Source organism: Hetaerina americana, unplaced genomic scaffold (assembly GCF_022747635.1).
Source record: "Hetaerina americana unplaced genomic scaffold, ioHetAmer1.1.p SCAF_2, whole genome shotgun sequence".
NCBI lineage: Eukaryota > Metazoa > Arthropoda > Insecta > Odonata > Calopterygidae > Hetaerina > Hetaerina americana.
The window spans coordinates 16,797,531-16,819,443 of record NW_027286763.1 but is presented as its reverse complement, the minus strand read 5'-3'; the positions used below and the strand labels follow the sequence as shown (position 1 = coordinate 16,819,443).

The 21,913-nt window shown below is 35.3% G+C and overlaps 1 protein-coding gene across 1 annotated transcript in view; it reads left to right on the top strand.

Annotated features, from left to right (window-relative positions):
* The first annotated feature begins 497 nt into the window (after positions 1-497).
* Positions 498-21,913, top strand: part of Vps15 (vacuolar protein sorting 15) — a 56,859-nt gene continuing 35,443 nt past the window's right edge. Inside the window, exons 1-12 of the mRNA XM_071584847.1 lie at positions 498-783; positions 874-1,054; positions 2,050-2,199; positions 2,663-2,835; positions 7,196-7,300; positions 10,556-10,682; positions 10,827-10,999; positions 16,228-16,597; positions 18,356-18,496; positions 18,684-18,760; positions 18,956-19,215; positions 19,658-19,806. Of these exons, the coding sequence (XP_071440948.1) occupies positions 692-783; positions 874-1,054; positions 2,050-2,199; positions 2,663-2,835; positions 7,196-7,300; positions 10,556-10,682; positions 10,827-10,999; positions 16,228-16,597; positions 18,356-18,496; positions 18,684-18,760; positions 18,956-19,215; positions 19,658-19,806 (1,998 nt within the window). The 5' untranslated portion in view covers positions 498-691. The remainder of the gene's footprint in view (positions 784-873; positions 1,055-2,049; positions 2,200-2,662; positions 2,836-7,195; positions 7,301-10,555; positions 10,683-10,826; positions 11,000-16,227; positions 16,598-18,355; positions 18,497-18,683; positions 18,761-18,955; positions 19,216-19,657; positions 19,807-21,913) is intronic.

Sequence of the window (21,913 nt, the reverse complement as noted above, 5' to 3'; positions counted from 1 at the left end):
ACGATAAGGGATTAGAATAACATTGTCCCACCGCGGTAGGATCATATTCGGGTCATAATTAGTCTGGCGTGTATTCACCCTCTACACACTCCCTATTGGTGGCTTTCAGGAAAATAAAATAAATAAATAAACTTAGGTTAATAGGTATATTTCCAGTTGCAAATTAACATTTTCGATTATTTTTTTAGGATTGATTAGCATACAGCCATGAGGAAAGTATGTAAAACAGGATAATTATTCATCAATGGAGACCAGAAACATTTTCCGAAGCCACTGAATAGCACCTTTGTACAACCATTGTGTTTGCAAAATAAATGTAATTGTTTGTTTTTGATTTCGCTTTTCTAGAAGTTAGCTTTCACTATAAGCCAAAAGAAAACATATAATAATGTAAATAGAACATTTACATTTCTTGGAAACTAGAGTAACAAAATTCCCGCTGATAACGAATTGTATACTAACGAATTTTGGGAGCAGTAAATAATCCATAGTGAAAATAATCTTTTATTGGTATATTGTACTTATGATCATTGTTATTTATTTTTCCCAGAAATTTTCTATTACGCATTTTATTATTCATTTACTAAGCGAAAGCCGATGTTGTCAAACTTATCAACGGAGTGGTATGTTAGGTTACGATCAGCTGTCTATGTATATGTGTAAACAATTTGGAGTTAGTAATCAATAAAGAATGGGAAACCAGTTAGTGGGCATTGCGCCCTCGCAAATTTATCCAGTGGAACATTACTTAACGGAACATCCAGAACTGCAGTTTGACATTAGGCAAGTAATAAGTTTAATAGTTCAATCCTGTTATATATATTTGAAATGCAAAATTAACGCTTAATTAATGCTCTTTATAATTATTTTCAGTTTGGGAAGCACTCGTTTTTTTAAGGTAGCAAGAGCCAAGTCTCAAGAAGGGTTAATAGTGGCCAAAGTATTTGCTATCCATGACCCAACTTTACCGTTGTCAACCTATAAAGACAAGCTTGAAGATATCAGAATTAAATTGGCATCTGCTGTTAATTGTTTGCCCTTCCAGCGTGCTGTGGTACGTTTAATATAGTTGCTGGCGGTAAACAAACGCCCGGATAGTTAAATACATCTTGACATTTTAGGTTCAGATTTTACTGCTATTTTTTCTATGGACATATTATATCTCATTTATCAACCAGTGTCATAGTCTAATTATTAAACTTAAATGCTGTTACCAAAAGGAAGAAAATTGTCTTGTAGAGCTATTAATTATAAATTAATCACATATCCCGATTATCAATACCGACTATGAATTTTAATATATTTCGTCTATTTGATATGCATTTCTTCTCACTGCTAAACTAAAACATTTTCAAATCTCACCCATGAAGACCTTCACTCCTATTTTCCAGTAAAATGGCAATATATCTGCCAACCTATTTCCTGCAACTTCAATATTAGTACCTTGATTATCATTTCCTTGCAATACTTTCTCCTTTCATTAGCATGAACAGCATCCCCTGAGTGAAGAATATGGCTTTAAACCCTGCGCTATTATCACTACCAAGTTGGGAAGAATAGCTTTAGTCCTACGAGTTATATCTTTTTTCAATGAGCTCCGAAGTCGTATATTGTGTTCCTATAACATCTTGCATGTCCCTTGTATCTACTGGAAATAATGCTTTGTTTCTTAGAATTCGTTATTGTTTAATCAGAAAAAATATTGGAATAGTATATCAAATGCATTTAATATGCTGTTTCAGTATGTGGCTTGGCTTCCCACTTATTATTACAAGAGAAGGAAAAATCTGTTTTCATTCCAGGAGCGATGGTGATGACCTCCATATTCTAGTGGAATCAGAGTCAGTTCACATTTGATATTATGTTTTTGAGAAATTGTCTCAATTTATCTCTAAACATATATTTCATAAGGATTATCAGTAACACAGCTTTAACAGACAAATCTTCATTTAAGAGAACAGTTTTGAAAAAAAACATATGAGCATCTAGAGGTTCCCAAGATTTAGTGTATTGAGCTCATTTGCTGACATTGGCTTTTTTTTCTTACAGCTCACAGAAAAAGCTGGTGTGATTATGCGAGAATATGTCAAGTATAGTCTTTACGACAGAATCAGCACCAGACCATTTCTAAGCCTAATTGAAAAGAAGTGGATTGCATTTCAGCTATTGTACGCACTACATCAGTGCCATAAAGTTGGGGTGAGTTTTGTCATGATAGTAGTGTGGTGAGTTTTGTCATGATAGTATATAGTGTGACATAGGGATGCAGAGAGAGGACCTCTTTGGAATTGTATTGAAGACATTTAAGCCATGCTGACTGTCCAGTTTTAATTTTGTTATTTACATTGATAAAAATGAAAAAAGCATGCAATCATATCCTTTTTTGAAAATCAATTTAATCATGAGCTTATCAGTGATAACACCTCCCATGTCTGGTTTGCAACATTTCTCTGCTGTGGTCACTTCCAAATTTATATCTTTGCCAATAGGTAAGGGTTGGCCACAGAAACTGCTCTCCAAATGGCATCAGGATTGAGTAACTTGCAAATTTTGCTGAGATAATACCAACATTATCTTGGTATTAGGCATTTCATTTTTATTGTTGCATTAACAGTAATCTGAGGTAAATTAAATATGCTTTTTACTCTACTGTTTGTTTCAGGTGTGTCATGGAGATATAAAATTAGAGAATATTATGATAACCAGCTGGAACTGGGTACTCTTGACAGATTTTGCCTCATTCAAACCAACTTATCTCCCTGAGGATAATCCTGCTGACTTCTCATATTTTTTTGATACCTCTAGACGTAGAACGTGCTACATTGCTCCTGAAAGGTAAGTATGATTGTATTCCAACACTACTTAAGTTCATATCATTTTGCCTTAATTTTAGATTAATAAATTACCTACATCTGATTTAATTTATCATATAGCTCTGAAAAACCCATTAAAATTCAGTGGGGAAAATTATAAGGAATGATAATGGTCATGTAGTGGAACAAAATTTTTCACTGTCAAAATTATTTATGCATTGCACTTACTGCTTGGAATGTGTGTGCATAAAATTTCATTTTTATTTATTTGCCAGTCTGATATTTAAGGTAGGCTATGCATAAACATAAAATTAGCAACTTTACATTTGTTAGCCTTGACCCAACCGCAAACTTACCCCAAAATACAACGAATGCTTTTGTTACTCCTCAGATATATTCTGCCTCCCTGCATTCCATCCCTTATGCTATCCTTTTCTTCCCCATTCTTGCTTCCTTAATGTTCTCCCCTCCATATATGTTAGTATTCAACATTCAATTACCCATCAAAGTGCTCTACATCCACCTGTCTTGCCATCTTTGGATTTCTCCCAACTATCACCTCTCCTCCCCCACTTCATGCGTTGTATCTCATGGTGTGCTTTCATTTTCTTCCTTTACTCTTGCCACCCTTATCCTTACCCACATCTCATAGGCATCCAATCTTCAACGATCATTTAAAATATAAGAAATTCAGCTCTATTGCCTCGTAAATTAATAAAATAAAATGAAAACTCCTATAGCCATAATAAGTGAGCACTACTCGCCCTGCAATGAAAACTAAATATTTGTTGTGACGGTTTGTGGGAAAAGAAATTCCACAACAGTCACCAACCAGAACCTCTCAACCAGAACACCCTTCTGCAGTAGTTTGCAGGAATGTTACCTCCTTGCCAGTGACCAACTACAGACCCAAACACTCAAACCCAATTGGGATCATGACCAGGTTAAAAGGACTGTGTTGAGGATACCTGGGTTTATGAACAGATATATACTATCCGTGACTGTTTACACGAATAAATTCCATGCCAGAGACAAACACAGAGCTGAAACACTCCCAAGTCCTCAGGAAAACAATCACTCACACATTCAAAAAGGGCCTGAATACGGGGGGAAAATTACTCAAATTGAGCAAAGTTAGCAAAAAACAGTGAAAGACAAGAGTGTGCATCGGATATGCGTATTTAGGCTACCATGTAGCCCTCCTCAGCAAACTGAAGGAAAAAGGGACTTGCAAAAATAGGTTGTTAGTGAATCAGGAAAGGGACAAACTCTTAATATATACCCTAAGTTAAAGATGGTGGAGAGAAAAATTGGAGCAACCAATGACAGTGAAAGGGGGGGTGAGAAATGAAGTGACGTTAAGAGGGGAAATTTAAGGGAGGGTGGTGAAAGTAAAATTAAAGGAGCCAATGATGGTGAAGGGGAGAGCAGTGGGTTGGGGGGGCAGGGCGTGGGCAGTGTTGCAGTGGGTGGGGAGGGGAAATGAAAGGAAGTGAGGTGATTTAAGAGGGGAACTGTCAAAAAATGACAGAGAATTTGAAATACTTATTTTAAAATTGAGAAAATCGATGAGTAAGAAATCAGTCTGTTGTCGATATTAATAACATCTGTGTTAAATTTGTGGATTTGTGGACTTTCACAAGCATCAAGTAAATAAACGGTTATTTGCATAATGAGTTGAAGATTCTTCGCTGAGATTTCATGTGCTGTGTTTAGTGAGTGTTGAGCAATACTGGATTTTTCCTGTCTGTTATATTTAAAATGGGCAATGCGTTCCTTGAATCTCGTCTTAATGTTTCTACGTGCTTGTCCCACGTAGGAAACATTGCTTGAGGAACAAGATATTTGGTAAATTCCTGATTTATTGACTGTGTCGATTTGTCTTTTGTGTTCCCCAACAAATGCATAATTATGTTTTTGCCCTCCTATTTTAATGTTAAAGTTAGATTTCATCGCTGTTGAAAGCCTGATTGCCTTTGTTTTCTTTAGATTGATTATAAACCCATATTAATAGAATAGATTTTCTAATGTGCTTGACAATGATTGTAACCTCATGACCTATTGGATAACTAAAGCTTGATCCTATGCAACTGATGTTATGGTTTCCACTTTTACTTTCACTCCTGCCTCCAGTCCTCTTTTCCATTACTCCCTTACCACCATCTCCACAAATGCAATGAAATGAACAGGTGATATTGGACAATTGGGCAGCCGTGCTGGGGTGTCCAGAGTGAGGTTCGCCTTTGGTATCTTCTCGGCCATCTTGGAAGAGCTTGAACCACTTAAAAACATTTTTTTTTACTCTGAGCAGACTCACCTTATGTCACTGTCAACAATTCAAGTGTTTTGAACACTTAATTCCATTTTTTACGTAAAATTTGACACAAATTCCTTGGTATATTTTTTTATGGCAGAGAATTGCCAAGCTCACCAAAACAGGTCTAACATATGTATCTGTCAATAACAAACTAAATATGGTATATTGGTGAAACTGTAAACAAATGTTTATGACATGTGTTTCAACACAACAAAACAAAAAAATTGAAAATTGAGTGTATGATGCTCGCAAAATTTGAAAAGTCACCTTACTTTTTGAACACACCCCGTATATGACTTCCTAGCCCTGGACCTCTTGCTGAGGAAGTTCTTAGAAGAGCATCATAGTTCTCACATTTAATTACCATATTTTCCCATCGATAACGCGCACATTATCTATACAAAAATGTTCAGATGATCGAAAAAAATGACGCACATTATGCAATGAAAATTGAAAATAATTCATACATTTACATGCCTTTGTCCCCATTAATTTAAAGAAGAGTCTCGCAAAAATAAATTAGCATGGAAGCATGCCTTTCTAATTGCATTCTATTTTGTACAGATCTGCTACTGTTACAGTTATTTCATCTCATAAATCCATGAGAAAAAGATGAAACGTATAATTTCTATACTTCATTTATTCTAATGCATAGTACTTCATGTATATATAGAGTACATTATATTATATACATATACATATATGATAGGATAGGTAGATCACTACAATTCAAGAAATTTGTCTCCTGAATCACAATTAAATGAATTAAGTGTATTTATTATCTCTTCAGGCACACAACCAAATTTACTCTCCTAAGTTAAATCTTCCTCATCTTCTAGCACTGGCATTGAAATATTGCCTGAAGCTTTTTGAAATCCATTTTTTACACATGTCCCTCTGACACCCTGCCAACTTTCCTGGATCCACTGGCTTATTTCTTCATAAGACACTCTTTTAATCCTTCCTGATTCTGTGTAGTCTTCTATACCGGCATCATGCACTTTTCCCAACTAGAACGTAACTATGATTTAAACGATTTATTAATGGATAAATCCTGGCAGCCTTGCGGTTTCCTTTATCTTTCGCGAATTGATGACTTCTAGCTTAAGCATCACGGTATATGATTTTCTTCTCCGTAGGTAATTTTCTTGAGAAAATTCTAATTTACAAAAGATTTACTCAATTCAGGTTTGAAACAATCACCATGTAGCCGGCACTTTCATAGAACTTGGAGGGATTATAGAACAGCTGATTGCCCATACTGACAAAGCGAAGTAAAGCAAGCAAAACAAGAAATTTCATTCATTCTCTTATTTTTTGTATTTAATTTGCTTAAAGTTAATTTATATAGCAAATAAAAGGGCACGCACACCTATGTCTCCTTTTGACTTACGAATCATAGCAAAAAAGCAATAAGGGGGAATGTTGTGTTGGCTCGTAAGCATGGTGTATTTTTTGATCCTTCTGTTGCTTGGAACATTTCAATCACATGGCTCTAATCTTCTGTATACTTATGGTAGATATAGCCACAGGCAATTATGATTTTATTTATTCATTGGTTGTTAACATCTGTTTGTTTATGGATATAGGTGTATTTTTACACATACTATATATAATTTTTACGTGCATATATAATATTTACGCATATGTATATGTATATACAGATGCGTGTATATACATTTTCAAGATAACTATGAAGTCTTGGGCATGCAGTATGTTTACAAATACGTGATAACTACAAAGTTCTGGCTGTGCGTTATAAATAAGGTGCGCCTAATCAATGGGAAAATACGGTAACTGAAAATGAGTTAAGAATCAGTCATTGAGGTAGCCTTAAATAAGTATGAATTTGATTGTCTAGATTTTGTGAATACAAATACATTTAGTGTGACACACCATGTCCTCATCCTAATGTTCTCCTTCAAAATTGATTGATTTCAAAAAAATGTGTTACTTAATTTGTCAGTGATAAACTGAATTTAGTAGGGTACACCAAAGTCCTACTTATAGTTGCATTACAGTAAATTTAGTTACTAATGAATATTTTCCTTTGCCATTTTATTAGGTTCATAAAAACGTTAAACTCAGAAATTTCGAGTCAGCTACTTCTACCAGAGGAAGATTTGAAAAAGGGTGACTTGACTCCAGCGATGGACATCTTTTCTGCTGGGTAATATAACTATTGCTTGACGTAATCTTTTGACAAAAGTATAAACTTGTATTGCCTTTCGGTGAGAAAGTAGTCCTAAACTCAGAATAAGGTAAGAGGTGACTTTCAGTTTGCCTCAATGAAATGTGACTGAAGCTCTTAGATACCAATAGTACACATACATGGGTCATTTTACCTCAGTACAACAAGCAGTTTTACTCTGAGTCCTCTCACTCTGCGGAAAATCAGCTGTTCCAGCAAACATCCCTAGATATAGATACATGCTGATTCTGCGGCTAATGCACCTTGAGCAACAATTCTCTATCAAATGGGGGTGACAGGTTGAAAAAATAATGCTTATTGTGGATTCTATAGAGATCCTTTCTTAAAAGCCCTTTTACCCTTTTGGGAGTTTGTTCATTGATTAGAGTTCACTTTTTAATTAGGAAATCTTAATGCTCAAAAATATATTCCATCAAAGTAGAGCAGGTTTGACGTTAAGGTATTTGACCTTTGTGTCTGCAAAACAAATTATATTTTGGGCTTCATTGTGTACACTGTTGCAACAACTGACTTAGAGGAGCATGAAGATGGTCTGGGGAAATCTGGAGGTATTATGGCCATACCAATTAAGCCATGTCTTGAAAATGTTGATAACTGGTATACCAGTCCAACATTATTCTGTTGGTTGCATGATAAGACAACCAAAAGTGGAGAGAGGCTGAAGAAAGGAGAGTTTCAGTTCAAGTGTTGTCATATTCTTCCTGTATTGAAGTGGTGTGGTAGGATAGAAGCATGGATTGGCATACCACAGGTCAGGAATGGCAGATTCCTCAAAAACAGACTTTAAAACCTGGAAAAAAATTGAAAGCCAAGATGTATTTTGGATTATAGCGAGAGGATGGGTGTAAGAGATAAGTAAGATATGATTTTGAGTTCATTTGAATCTGTTAGAAAATATAAAAATGTTATAACATTTTTTCTTGCAGTTTATACTTGTATTTTTCTTGTATATGCATGTTTAATTAACACATATTGTGGTGCTGATAAAACCAAAGTCACCATGGCAAAATGCCACCACTTCCTCATTCAGGAAATGGTGGAAATATTTGCAGGAGGTAAAGGGAGGGATGGTGATAGGAAGTCAGATGAGGAAACTCCAGTGCGACAGACCATCCCTTTCCAAAAAAATATGACTTCAGAGGTGTGCAAAACTAGTTCCCCTCAAAAACCATTTGTGGTGGCTTGAGAGAAAATAAACAAAGAGAAGCAAGGTATATGTGCAAATAATGTGGTATGGGATTATATGCAGTCCCATGCTCTGAATTGCAAAACACAAAACATTTATAAGAATTTTTAATGCATGCAAATAAAAGCCAATTTTAATTTAATTCCTTTGAAATATTTATTGGCGTTGCAATGGCATTTCATGTGTATTTCATGCTCTAGAAGGAAGCATAATTACTTAAGTATATCTGGAAGACTTTCTGGATGACCTCTAGCAACATAAAGATGTGGCATACCCATTCAGTACAAGATTAGTGCCAATTTGTGTGGTATTCATGATGAAATCGGTAATTATTTTTAAGATTTAGGTGAATCTTCATAGTCCTGCGAAGTATAAAAGTCTTTGAATAGCAATTACAACTCTGGTGAACTCTCACATACCAAGGCAATAGATAATCTACCCAATTGCTTTCATTCCATTGCCATTCACGCCCCATGCTATCCTCAACAAAAGCCCATCTTCCATTTATTCAACATCACTCTGTTTAGCAAACAGGGTGGAGCAAAATATAACAAACAATAGTCAACTATACTTTGTACATTTTGCAACAGTCATAAAATTTCGAATTTTGACTGTGCAGGAATTGATTGATTTGGAAATACATAAAAGTTTTTCATGAAAAATGCCAAGTGCTAAGATAATTTGATTTCACAGATTATTTATCCTGTAGTTTAAGTGACTATTATTCCAATATAATTTTGTGAAATTGCCCTACTTATCCATTTGATGGACATACAAAACTTTCATGAAATGAAGCCTGACTGTGTACGGTTTACTTTTTTGATTTTTTCTAAATATAGCATTTTTTTGATAATTTAATTCTACCCATGTTCAACTGAAGATCATTTTAGGTTGTTGAAAAATATGAATGTTTTATCACTTGCATTAAATGAAGTATGATTTATTGTATTAAAGTGTGCATCAACATTTAAATTTCTTATTATCATGCATGCTGGGTAATTTAAATGCCCCAAACTACCATGGGCTGAGTGAGTCACTGTAGAGGGAAGAACTTAGCACTCAAAACGTTAGTTCACCACTAATTTATAGAGAGCATTAGAATGTAGAGCCATGAAGGACAGCTCATATTAAAGCTTAGACTCCATTTAATGGGTGGGAATCAATTTTGAAGAATTTTTAAGAGTAAAAAATTTTTTCTCAAATTTAGCATTTTCCATTTGTTAATGTCAGATAATGTTTCTCAAATGAACATGTGACTGAAACATTTCTCTTAGAATGAGGAAATATATGTCTCATTATATTGAAAAAATTACCGATGACATTTTTTTATTTTTGGTGTTAAAAATATTTAACATATTCCATTTTTGGTCTACTGCATCATTTGCTCCTCCCTGACGCATGCATATGTCGTTGCATGGCTTAAGGACATAATAGGATTAGGATTAAGAATAACTACTGATATTACATTATGAAACAGCCAGCTTTTTTCATATGTGATAACTTCCTTCTTTCTTATTAGGCAATCACAAGTATCATTGAGAATTATTAAATCAGTATGGTAAAGCTGCAAGCAGATGAGTATTGAGCCAATGTCTCCAACGATCATGTCCTTATACAAATCACTTGGAAAGCCATAAAAAGCAACCAAAAGGCAAAACAGAAAAAATACACAACATGAGGAACACTATATATTCTTCTGTTAAAATCATATTTAGGTACAACTAGTTTTAACACATTAATTGATGAAATGCCAGCTATTAATGTGGATATATCTCTGAATGTAAGCAATAATCTTGCAGTAGATCCCTTTTCTGTATTATGGTAGTACTTGTGTTGAATAACTATGGGATGCTTTGTTAAACTTTAGAATATAAAAAATGCAGTAAAAGTTGAAATTATAAAATATGAATTTATACTTTGTTTGTATAGAATAATTAACTTGTATGATGTGAAAATTGAGTTATGTTCAATTTTATTTCCCATGAAATGGAGTTATTTTTTTATCTTATTGAATTTATTTTGCATAGCTGTGCCCTCACCGAGCTATTCAATGAAGGACATCCCCCATTTGACTTTTCCCAGCTTCTTTCATACCGAAATGGGGAATACAGTGCATGGAAACACCTTGAAAAAATAGAAGACTCTGGAATAAGGGTAAGAAGCTCTAGTAGCTAATAACATTTGGCAAATGTTTGATAAAACTCAGACTTTGACATAGTTATTCATTCAAGGGTTGGTTTTTGATGGTCTGTAACAACTATTTGACCATTTGTATAACCTCACCCAATTGATTTTCAGGAACTTTTAAGAAGTATGATGGAAAAGGATGCATCTCTGAGACTTTCAGCTGAAGTTTATTTGGATCAGCAGAGAGGAAAAGTGTTTCCTGAATATTTTTATTCCTTTTTGCAATCTTACATGCTCATATTTTCGGCTGTTCCAATTATATCGCTTGATGAAAAAGTTAGCAGGTCAGTAAATCTTTTCTTCAAGGACATTTAGTTATAACATTAAATTAACTACTGTCAGTCTATATAACTTTATTTGATTGAATTATTGTTCCTCAAATAATCTTAAATTGGACATCTCTTCATTATTTTAATGCATAAAATGTGCCTCTGGCGAATATTTTTTCTCTGATATTACTTGCGTAGTTCTAGATCCTCTTTCAGTAAGATTATAAAATATTGGTACATTTATGCAAGTTTAGAGATAAATTATGAAAGAAATGACTTTGGAAATTGTGGAGCTTTCTGATCAGGAGTAAAAGGAAAGGATGGGGAGCAGAAGGATTCAAAGTTTACTCTGTCAATTCGTGGACTTGAAGCAAGCTCCATCGTTTAACTTACTACTCTTGAAGATACAAATAAAAAATTATGTGTAAAAATTTTAATGTCAATTTGCTAGTCTAAATTTGTTTATTAACTCTGCCAAACAAATATTCAGATTACAGTGGAACCTTGCTCAACAAGCACTTCAGATAGCAAGTAATTTGCACAATGAGCAAAAGTATTGGTCCTGGAAATGACTCGCTTAACATGTGACTTTTTGCATGATGAGAGATGAGGAGAAGGGAATTCCCGGGATGATTCCACATCTGCTACTTCAGTTTGTGTTTACCACTTGTTCCGCTAGCATCATAGTGCCAGTAGCGATCACACATTTTTCCAAACTTGTGTTCAGTCATATTATTTGTGATTTTTTGCACGAAGTGTATGATATTTTGAGCGAGGTTTTAAAAATGTCTCCGAAAGATAATCCACAAGAAGAAATCTATAAGAGAAAAAAAATAAAAATTCAGGAGATAGATGCTTCAAAGGGAGTGACAGGAGTATCTATGCAACAGTTACATATTCTCAATGATGTTGATAGGTTGTTTCTCATATGGATAAACAAAAAGCAAGTGCGAGGCGACACTATTAATGAGAATGGAAAAGTGATTTTGCTGACCTCGTTTAGAAGATGTCAGGATCATCAATGGCTGAAGAAGTACTTAAGGCAAGCCGTGCTTGGATTGAGAAGTTTACCAGAAGAACCGACATCCACAGGGTTGTGGGGAATGGTGAAGCAGTGAGCTCAAAGGTAGAAGAGAACTTCATTGGTGGCTTCAAGTAGCTTGTATATTCAGGGGGTTATCTGCTGCAACAGGTTTTGAATTTTGACAAGACGAGAGACTTTGGAAGAAGATGCCGAAGCACACCTATGTAACAGAAGAGGAGAATGCATTGCCCAGCCCCAAGGCAATGGCAGACCATCTCACACTGCTTTTTGTGTCAATGCAAGTGGCAATTTGAAATTAAACCCCTGTATGTTTACCGTACAGAAACTCCATGATCCTTCAAGGAGTGTGAAGTCAAGAAGATCAGGCTTTAGTGATGTAAAGGTCACGGGAAAATGGGGAAACTGCCACATGGTACATTGAGAGGCAATAAGGCAGTGATTATGTGTACTCCAAATCTATATAATGATATATCCATTTTTACAAAATTTTGAAGTGTCTGCAAAAACAAATGTCTCTAGAGTGTTTTTTAGTAAAAAAGAAGTAGGAATGTATCATAAATAATAATCTAATTATTTTGATTTATGTACGTTTTATGTATATTTTCTACAAATTGAATATGCTTTCCCAGTTGGTTCATTTCACGATAGAAGAGAAGATGAAGATGATTCACGATCCTAAACAATTTAGATATACTTTTAAAAAAATTGGTAAATCATTAACTTTTTTATATAAAATGCATTTACTAATTTCACTTTAATTTCTATGGGAAATGTTTTATTAATGGGTGTTTCACTTGATGAGAAAGATTCAAGAATGAATTATGCTCATTGTGCATGGTGTCAGTGTATAAAATTTATTCTTGTAAAAATATGTTCAGGAGTCTTTTATTTATAACTCCACATTTGAGATGTCAATGAAATCAATTTAATCAGTATTTATAAAACCTGAGTGGGGATGTGGTAGTCAAGGGGTAGAGTGTTGGACTGCTGACCAGATGGCCCTGGTTTGATTCTTCAGCACATCTCTGGACACCCTCAGCACCACCAAAGCTGTTTGATTTTTCGGTTACCAGATCTTCCTGGTAAACCACAGCCAGTACAGGAAAATGAACTGGCTCCCTGCCCTGATATATTCACCTACCATTGGGCTTATTACTGGGCGATTTCTACCATCACCTACCAAACCAATTGTTGGGTTAATTACTGTGTTTATGATTTAATACGTAGGCGTATAGAATAGTGTTAGATATTATTTTTGTAGCTGATGTATGAATTTTATGCTAAATCCCTCAGTGAAGGCAATAGACTGGCATGAAAGTTAAATTTTTAATTATTATAAAATTACAGTTTAGTATACATTTTGGAGAGTGCTCATTGGAGGGATGTATAAAGTGACTTATGCAGGAGGGAGGCGCTATGGAGTGGGAGAGGGTCATATGACAACGTGAAAGGAAAGTAGCATGTATGGCAGAGGTTTATGACTGTGGAAAGGAATAGGGGAAAGGACAAGGTAGTGTATGGCCTTAAGAGAGAGAAATGATGGGTTGAGAAAAATTTCACTGTCACATTTTTCAGTTCCTGAATTGTCTTACATTAAGCCGTTGAGATCTGTGTGAAATGGCAATGTTAAAGGCATATTGTAGCCAATCAATCTCCACATCGGAATTGAGCCAAGGCATCTGATCCCCCCTTACTTACTAAAATTAATGGTGAAAGTTCACAGAAAGTACATGTGGAGTCGGATTTTGGATGTTGAGGGGCACTTACTATGTAATGTATTTCAGAAGGTGTACTCTGAGTGGGACCTGAAAAAATTATCAAATTGGTTGAGTTATTTGATTTGAATTTAAAAAATCAGAGATGTTAAATTTCAATGTCAAACATGTCCATTAGCTTTTGATAATTTTGAATTCTGCTCATTTGGACCTATGGTTATTTAAACATGTGGTGCATTTAGTGAGTATTTAAGAATAAATTGATTATGTTTCATTATCACTTGTGAAAAGAACAAAAGTGGATGTCAATTTGTCTGTATTTTTTTCATAAAGCCATCAAAATACCAAAAACCCAATGCACATTCAATTTCAAGTAATTGCAATTTGAGGTGAATATTGATTGAAGTTAGCTCTTACAGCTAGCAGTATTGAATAAATGAAAAGACTCCAATAGCCATCAACATAATGAAAGGAGAAACTTTGTAATTCCACATAGATTTATTCGACGGACGACCTAGGTTTCGACGTGGCACGTCATCATCAGGTACATTTTGTAAAGAAGACAGAGAATATATAGTCACACAAATTGGGGGGGTGGGTTGGGGGGGGGGGAAGGCGAGAAGAGAGACAACTCCCCGGTCTGAGGTGAGGGTTAGGGGGTGGAAGAGGGGAAAAAACCCAGGGGGGGGGGTGTTGGCCCGGAGGTGGTTAAGGGGGTTGAGAGCAAGGGGCTAGAAGAAAGGAAAGGATTAGGAACTCTGTAAACTCAGGAAGGGGGAGGTGGTGAAGGGGACGCGTACCTGATGATGACGTGCCACGTCGAAACCTAGGTCGTCCGTCGAATAAATCTATGTGGAATTACAAAGTTTCTCCTTTCATTATGTTAAGTCGATTCCATGAAGTCACGCCTGAGACAACGAATTATAGCCATCAACAGTTTACCGTAGTGAAGGAAGGGGAAAAATATTAAAATAAAATGCAGAAAAATGGTGAAGTGGAAAGGGGATGAGGAAACTTCTGCCCCCTCTTCTCCAACGGTCGATCATGCAGTCACTTCCCTTTCACCATTTTTCTGCATTTCTCAAATTCCTCAACTGTCATTTCAATCTATTGGCTCCTGTCTTTTCTGCATTCCCCACATTTCACACTATAACCCTACCCACCCCGAACCCCTCCACTTTTTTCTCCCTGTATATTCTTTGGATGCCCTCAACCCTTTCTCACTTCAACTTGTGTGTTCATGGCAATTCACTTTAAGTATGCTGAAGAGGGCTACTTTGTGGCCGAAATATGTGTATTCATATTCACCTTTCTTATGCCCTCCTTTTTTACCCTTACCCATCAAGTCATTTGTGCTTTGTTTATATTTTTAATTTAATTTTAATTTTTTTCCCCTTCCTTCAGAAAGGTAAACTGTTTACAGCTCCTGGAGTCTTTTCATTTATTCCATTGAGGTGAATAGTATGCAAAGATCTGCACAAGAATAGTAGATCAGAACATTTGTCATTCCATCTTGATTTGGGAATATTAAAGTTCAGTAATTTTGCCTTTATTTAGATACAACTTGATAATTGTATTATTATCATAAATACTAGTGGAACTCTGAAACTTAACAATGTATTAACCAAAGTTTTATTTAAATGAGATTACACCAACTGCGCTGTTTAGATTTTTACATGATATCATTCCATCAATTATTGTGTCAATCAATCTATATCAAATTCAAATGCAGTTAACTATTGAAGTTTCATTGTGTATTAAAATGACTATGGAGTTGACATTCACTTCAAAAATATATCCTGGATACATTGTTTTTTTCTCAATTCCATCCCCAACATTTTTACATCAAACTTCAAATAGCGTTCATAGAGGAGAGAAATGATAATTAACAATTGTAATCTCCACTATAGTATTTTTATCCACATGACCCAGGTTTCAAGACTTCATCTTATCTTCAGGTGGAATTATGTGCATGTTTGTAAATTAAGACTCTGGTTGATGAGGGGTTGGCGGGGATTTTGGGTGGGTGGAGCTGGAGACTGATTTAAAAAAATTTATTCTACGGCTTTATTGGGGCAAGATTGAGGCTTCATAGGGCCTTCTCCCACCTAATCCCTTTACATTATGTGAAAGACAATTAAAAATGCCCAAACCCTATGTGGAGGAAAACCCACCTAGGTGGGAATCGAACCCACGACCTCTGGGTTGGCAGGTGGGCACCTTACCTTGCCATCACAGTGGTCAATCCTGATTGATTGGGTGAAAGAGCCAAAGGTGTAGTTCACGGGGGACAAGTAGGGGAAAGGGAGGCACTGAATTCGATTTGGAAACCTGTGGAAAATTGCAAGTTTTGTTTTTCTCATAATGACGAACTTCCACCACATCTCTCCTGAATCTGTTGAATATATCCTTTTGTATTAGCCATAGAAATTTAAGTTAGACATTGATAATACTTGCTATAGCTTCAAATAAACATTTTTCAGGCTGAAGAAAGACATAAAAAATATTGTAAAGATTCTGAAACCTGATCCTGAATCCCAGCAGTCTGAAAAAAGGGATTCGTGTGCTGAAGGAAAGAAGGAGTCGGAGGACGCGGAAAAGGAGGATGTGGAGGGAATAAGCGGTGGAAGGGAAAATAAAGATTCAGAGAATTGCCTGCCTTCAGAAAATGCACTCATGGCAAACAGTGAGAGTGACAGCAGTGAAGGTTTAGTCATTGTGGCATCACTTGTGACATCTTGTGTTAGAGGCGTCCACCATTGTAATTCTAAACTTAGTGTTTTGGAAGTGCTCCTGGAGCTCTCAGCTCATACGTCATCTGAGACTGTGCTTGACCGAATACTTCCTTATATTGTGAGTAATGTTATTCTATTTCTAGTCCTATAGCTATTGTTGTGTGTCTTATTGTTTGGTTAATATTTAATGTTAAAATGCTAATTTTCATTTCATTGGCATCTCCTATTTTTATTGATGAAATTTCGCATTGCTAGTCAGTGTTTTCTTGAGAACTATTTGAATTTGTAAAAAAATTCTCCTAGGTGTCAAATTTAGGAGATATCCTCAAAAAGATTATGCAGACTCTTAATATAAATATAATTAATTATATGTCTGTAAAATATTTTCAGAGATACTGCATTTTCATTTTGGTATCTCTAGGCTGCAATGATTAGTTGGTAAGATAGATTCATCGTCAGTGCTTCTTGTTTTGTAATTTTTCTCAGCATATAGTTTTAGTAGTCAAGAATATCAATTTAGAAGTCTTAAATCACCCTAAATTCCGGCCTGTAAATAATTTTTTGTTCTTGTAGGTTTTCTTGTTAAGTGTAGCTTTATATAATTAATGGTTTCTGGCGTAACTTTATGGAACCGATTCATTATAAATAAATGAAAGGACTAACTTTGTAGTTCCACACGAAAACGATTTATTCACACGACCCAGGTTTCGAAGTAAAACTTTTTAAAGTTTACTACTAAAGTTTTACTTCGAAACCTGGGTCGTGTGAATAAATCGTTTTCGTGTGGAACTACAAAGTTAGTCCTTTCATTTATTTATAAGTGTAGCTTTATTTTTGGATTTGCAGCTGTATTCTTTGTCTCAGATCCTGAATTCCATTCTTTTAATTTTTTGATCCCAGGTTGTTTTTTAAAGCTCATCTATGAAAAAATATATGTTAATCAAACTTGATTGTAGGTCAATGCTTAAGGTCTGCCGTTTGCATAAGGGGGCCTATTAACTTTTTTCAGCCAATTGGAAGAATTTTTATTTTATCCTCCTTTTTTATGTTAGAACACTTTTTATAGCAATTTTAGCCAAGGATGATAAATAAAATTTTAGTTGATCAGTATGAGGAGTGAGGTGTGGAAACAGGGATGAGGAAAAGAATCGAAATTTGCTGAAGTCTGAGCTTAAAGCAGTACTAATAAGTGACTGATTTGAACATGACTGCAAGCAGTGGTGCACATTTTAAATTCCTGGAGTTTCAAGGAAATAGGCACCATAAAAACTATAATTTACTCCGCTAGGGTGGCCATATTTTGATTTGCCAAACTGAGGACACTTTATTGTTTTTATTAATTTCAGAATCGCTCTTAAGCAATGCATCAAACGTACCATAGTCATTCTATAAATTATTTGGAATTTTAAAATTAGATTTTCTAAGTTTAGGGTGATCACAAAATGCTGGGTATTTTATATTATTTTCCATAAAAATAGAAGACTGAATGTAAGGAGGAGACTTATGCAGTGTAGGTATCCTATGTATGTTTATCACTCCTATTTCTTCAAATACCACTGCCACTATTTGGACCAATGTTACCATTTGAAGAGTATTATTAGGCACAGTAAAACACATTGCATTTTTGGTAGATGCCAAGCCATATTTTCAAGAGCTTTGTGAGAACTGAAAGGCATTGTCTAAATTGAAAAAAATCTTTTCAGCCGGAGTGCTAACAAGCAAATGCTTAGTGATAAATGTAATAAAAGTACCTATTAATTTGTATTATTTTCCCCCTGCCTGATGTGAAGCGCTGTGATAAGTTGTTACGGATTAAATAAGATCTAGCATGACTGCTTTTGTTACATCATTTGATCATTTGGATTTTTTATTCCAGTTTCATCTTCTTCATGATCCATTTCCAAGAGTAAGAGTAATGGCAATCCACACACTAACCAAATGCCTTTCACTTGTGAAATTAGTGCCTTGCAGTGATGCCAACATATTTCCAGAATATGTCCTCCCTAACCTTGCAATGGTAATTTAAACATTTCATGAATTAATTTGAAGTTATTTCATTAGAATTTTGTATTTTTGCATTAGGTGCATGAGTATTAACGTAGTGATTGTTTATGTGCTTGATTTACTTATTAATTAGCCATTGGAGTCAAAATAGTATTTATTGCTGCTGAAAGCCAAGAAATAATATCATTAAAATTTAATAGGTTATTCATGATGAGGCTGTCATGGTGAGAGCTGCATATGCGGAAAATATTGCTCAACTGGCTATAACTGCTCTCAGGTTAGTTGAACTTTATGTTCTTAGTTAGTGAAGCCCTTTGACCGTAAAATTATATACAGATTAATTATATTTAATTATATACAGAAACTTTTTACAGATTAGGAATTGCAGATTCCCATTCATAAATATTCCAAATCTTAATCATGTAAATTCCAAATCTCATTCCCTTGATTCTTTCTTCTCTCCACCTTTGAGGTTTTTGGAGCAAAGCCAGCTATCTGTGTCAGAGTCTGGAAATCCCTTGGGTGGGGGCCACCGGGGATCAGATACATATTCAAATCGGGCCAGTAATGCCGGTGTTTGCACAAGCGGATATGATTCAGAGTTGCAAACACTTCACCAAATGATTCAGGACACAGTAGCAACTCTCCTGACAGATCCTGAAAATGTTGTGAAGAGGACCCTTGTAGAAAATGGAATAACTCAACTCTGTGTATTTTTTGGAAAACAGAAAGGTAGGTACGCTATGCATTTGCCTAAGGTTTTTGCCTAGTCATTCCAAACACCAGGAAGTTTTGAGTATTGATTTATATTTTTATCTATAAATGATTCCGAGATACTTCAATCTTTAGCGGCCTAACTTTTCAAGGACTGGAGCTCTGCAATAAAATAATAATGCATAAGTTCTATGTCTGTAAATGTTTCAATATTGTATTTTCTAACAATAATTATAATTAATCCATTGTTTGAAGCAAATACCTAGGTGTCAAAGTTTTTGCCAACATAAACCTCACATTTCTTTGAGTGAGTTTTCTGGGTCAGTTCAAAATTAGGGCTTTTAACATGAATTCTCTTATCTTATTCTTAGATTTGGTATTACTAAATGAAATTGATGATTTATTATGTGAATGTTTTAATGTTCTGATTTATTTCTTTGATCTCATGTCACCACATTAGCAAATGATGTTTTGCTGTCACACATGATCACGTTCCTGAATGACAAAGAAGATCGGCATCTGAGGGGCTCATTTTTTGATTGTATAGTTGGGGTAGCAGCTTATGTAGGATGTCACAGCTCGCCAATTTTATGTCCATTACTGCAACAAGTAAGTCAAGATAACTAGAATTTGTCCTGGAAAAAAATGATGTCACAAGTTGGGTAATAAAGTTAGAAAATAAATGGATTAGGTTAAGTGATGAATTCATCTTACTTTTGTCTTATTTTCCGAAGAGAAAATTATTTAATGGGGTATTTAGTGAGAGAATAATGTTGGATCTTCATTAGAATCTATTTTTATTGCAAAGAATTTTAGTTCTTTTGAACTGGAGGAATTCTAATGTTCCCCTTCTTTTCCAGCTTTTCCCCTCATCGGTGTCAATAGAGCAAAAATTCTCCAATTATTGCATGATTTTATCATGGCTTTAACTTATGAATTAATATTTTAATTTAATTTAGTAAATCTAGCAGTGTGAGTTGTATGTATGTAATATTATGAATCACACTTCCATTATCACATAAAGTTTTCCCAAATTCAATGCAACAATTTCAGAGTGTAAAAATCATTCGCCTTGACTGGGATTCGAACCCAGATCCCTCAATATCCAGTTGAGTGCTTTAGCCACTTAAGCTACCGAGGCGTCCTCTTAAACTCTGAAAATTTGGGGCTTTTAAAGGAACTAGATGTTGTGACGAAATGCCGTACATACAATGTCACAGGCATTCGTATTCGTGCGCAAGGCGCCACAGTCCACGAGGTTAAAGCCAACTTTAAACACACGTCACAACATCTAGTTCCTTTAAAAGCCCCAAATTTTCAGAGTTTAAGAGGATGCCTCGGTAGCTTAAGTGGCTAAAGCACTCGACCGGATATTGAGGGATCTGGGTTCGAATCCCAGTCAAGGCGAATGATTTTTACACTCTGAAATTGTTGCATTGAAATGCACATTAGCGGATGACTCCGTTAAAAAGTTACTGTTGCGGTATCTCCCGCAGTTTCTTTGGAATTTTCCCAAATTGTTGAATTTTGCAGCACTTTGGTAGATTTATATTATGGCTGAATAGAGATGTAGAATATGACTTTGGTAAGTACATACTCAGTTACCACCCAAATGCCATGAATTGTGGCTTTATTTTGATTTATACAGTAATGAGTTTTTCCTCTGAACTTCTGTGAATGATGTGTCTATGAATACCGACCTAAATGTTTTCATGGGTATGTCTACTTTTTATAATATCAATTGTTTTATAATTTGTATCAATATAATATCTTGAGTTTCACATCTTGCATGTGTTTGCTATTCTCGCCAGCTAGCAAGGTTGTGGGATATGAAGTGGAACAGGAGTGCTTGGAGGGGATACAATGTGGCCCTAATTTCACTGCTTTCCTACTCTTTGTATTAAATAGAGACTTGAAAATAGTCTGGAGAAATGAGAGTAGGAAGTGAAGAAATGCATTTGAACATTTATATTATTTTTCTATATTCATTTGTTCAGTGGCCAATTGAAGTTCACCTTTGCACCCAGGTCTGACCAAGGAGCTCCAAGGTCATATTGGCTTTTGTTTGGGTGCCTTGCCACTTGAACAAACCAAACAGAAGTTGAAGAAATATCATGGCCCAGAGATACCCATGAAGCAGGTGTTAGTGGGCATAGCTATATATCATCAAATACTTCTTATAGAGAGGTTCTCATTCGGCTATAATGGCTACAAATGCCATCCATTCCCTTCCAATTTCCCATCAAACACCTAGTTCTTCCATGAGCATGTGTCAGCTATTATATAATTGTGAGCCTCTGTGATTGCAGTACATGAAACCTGAAAATGACTTGGTTGTGTTTAAAAGAGTCAAATATGTATGTACTCAAAGGAGTAAGATATGTAATTTAATGTAAGTCGGAAATAATACTACCTTGATCAAAAAGTTCCCGGAATAACCACCGTGTGGCGCTCCCATCGTTCCGATTTGAGTTCTGTTTTTTTTGTTAAATTGGTACATCTGTTGTTGATATTCCCTTTAAATCTTAGTGTCATAACTTGACATTTGCAAAAGTTACGTAGCCAAGAGTACATCTATCTCTGTGTGTGTTGGCGATTTTTTACAATTTCAGAAATGGATTTAAATTTGCAACAACGAACTTGTATTAAATTTTGCGTAAAAAACGGATTTAGTGGCGCACGGACGTTGGAAATGTTGGAAAAGTGTTTCGGCAAC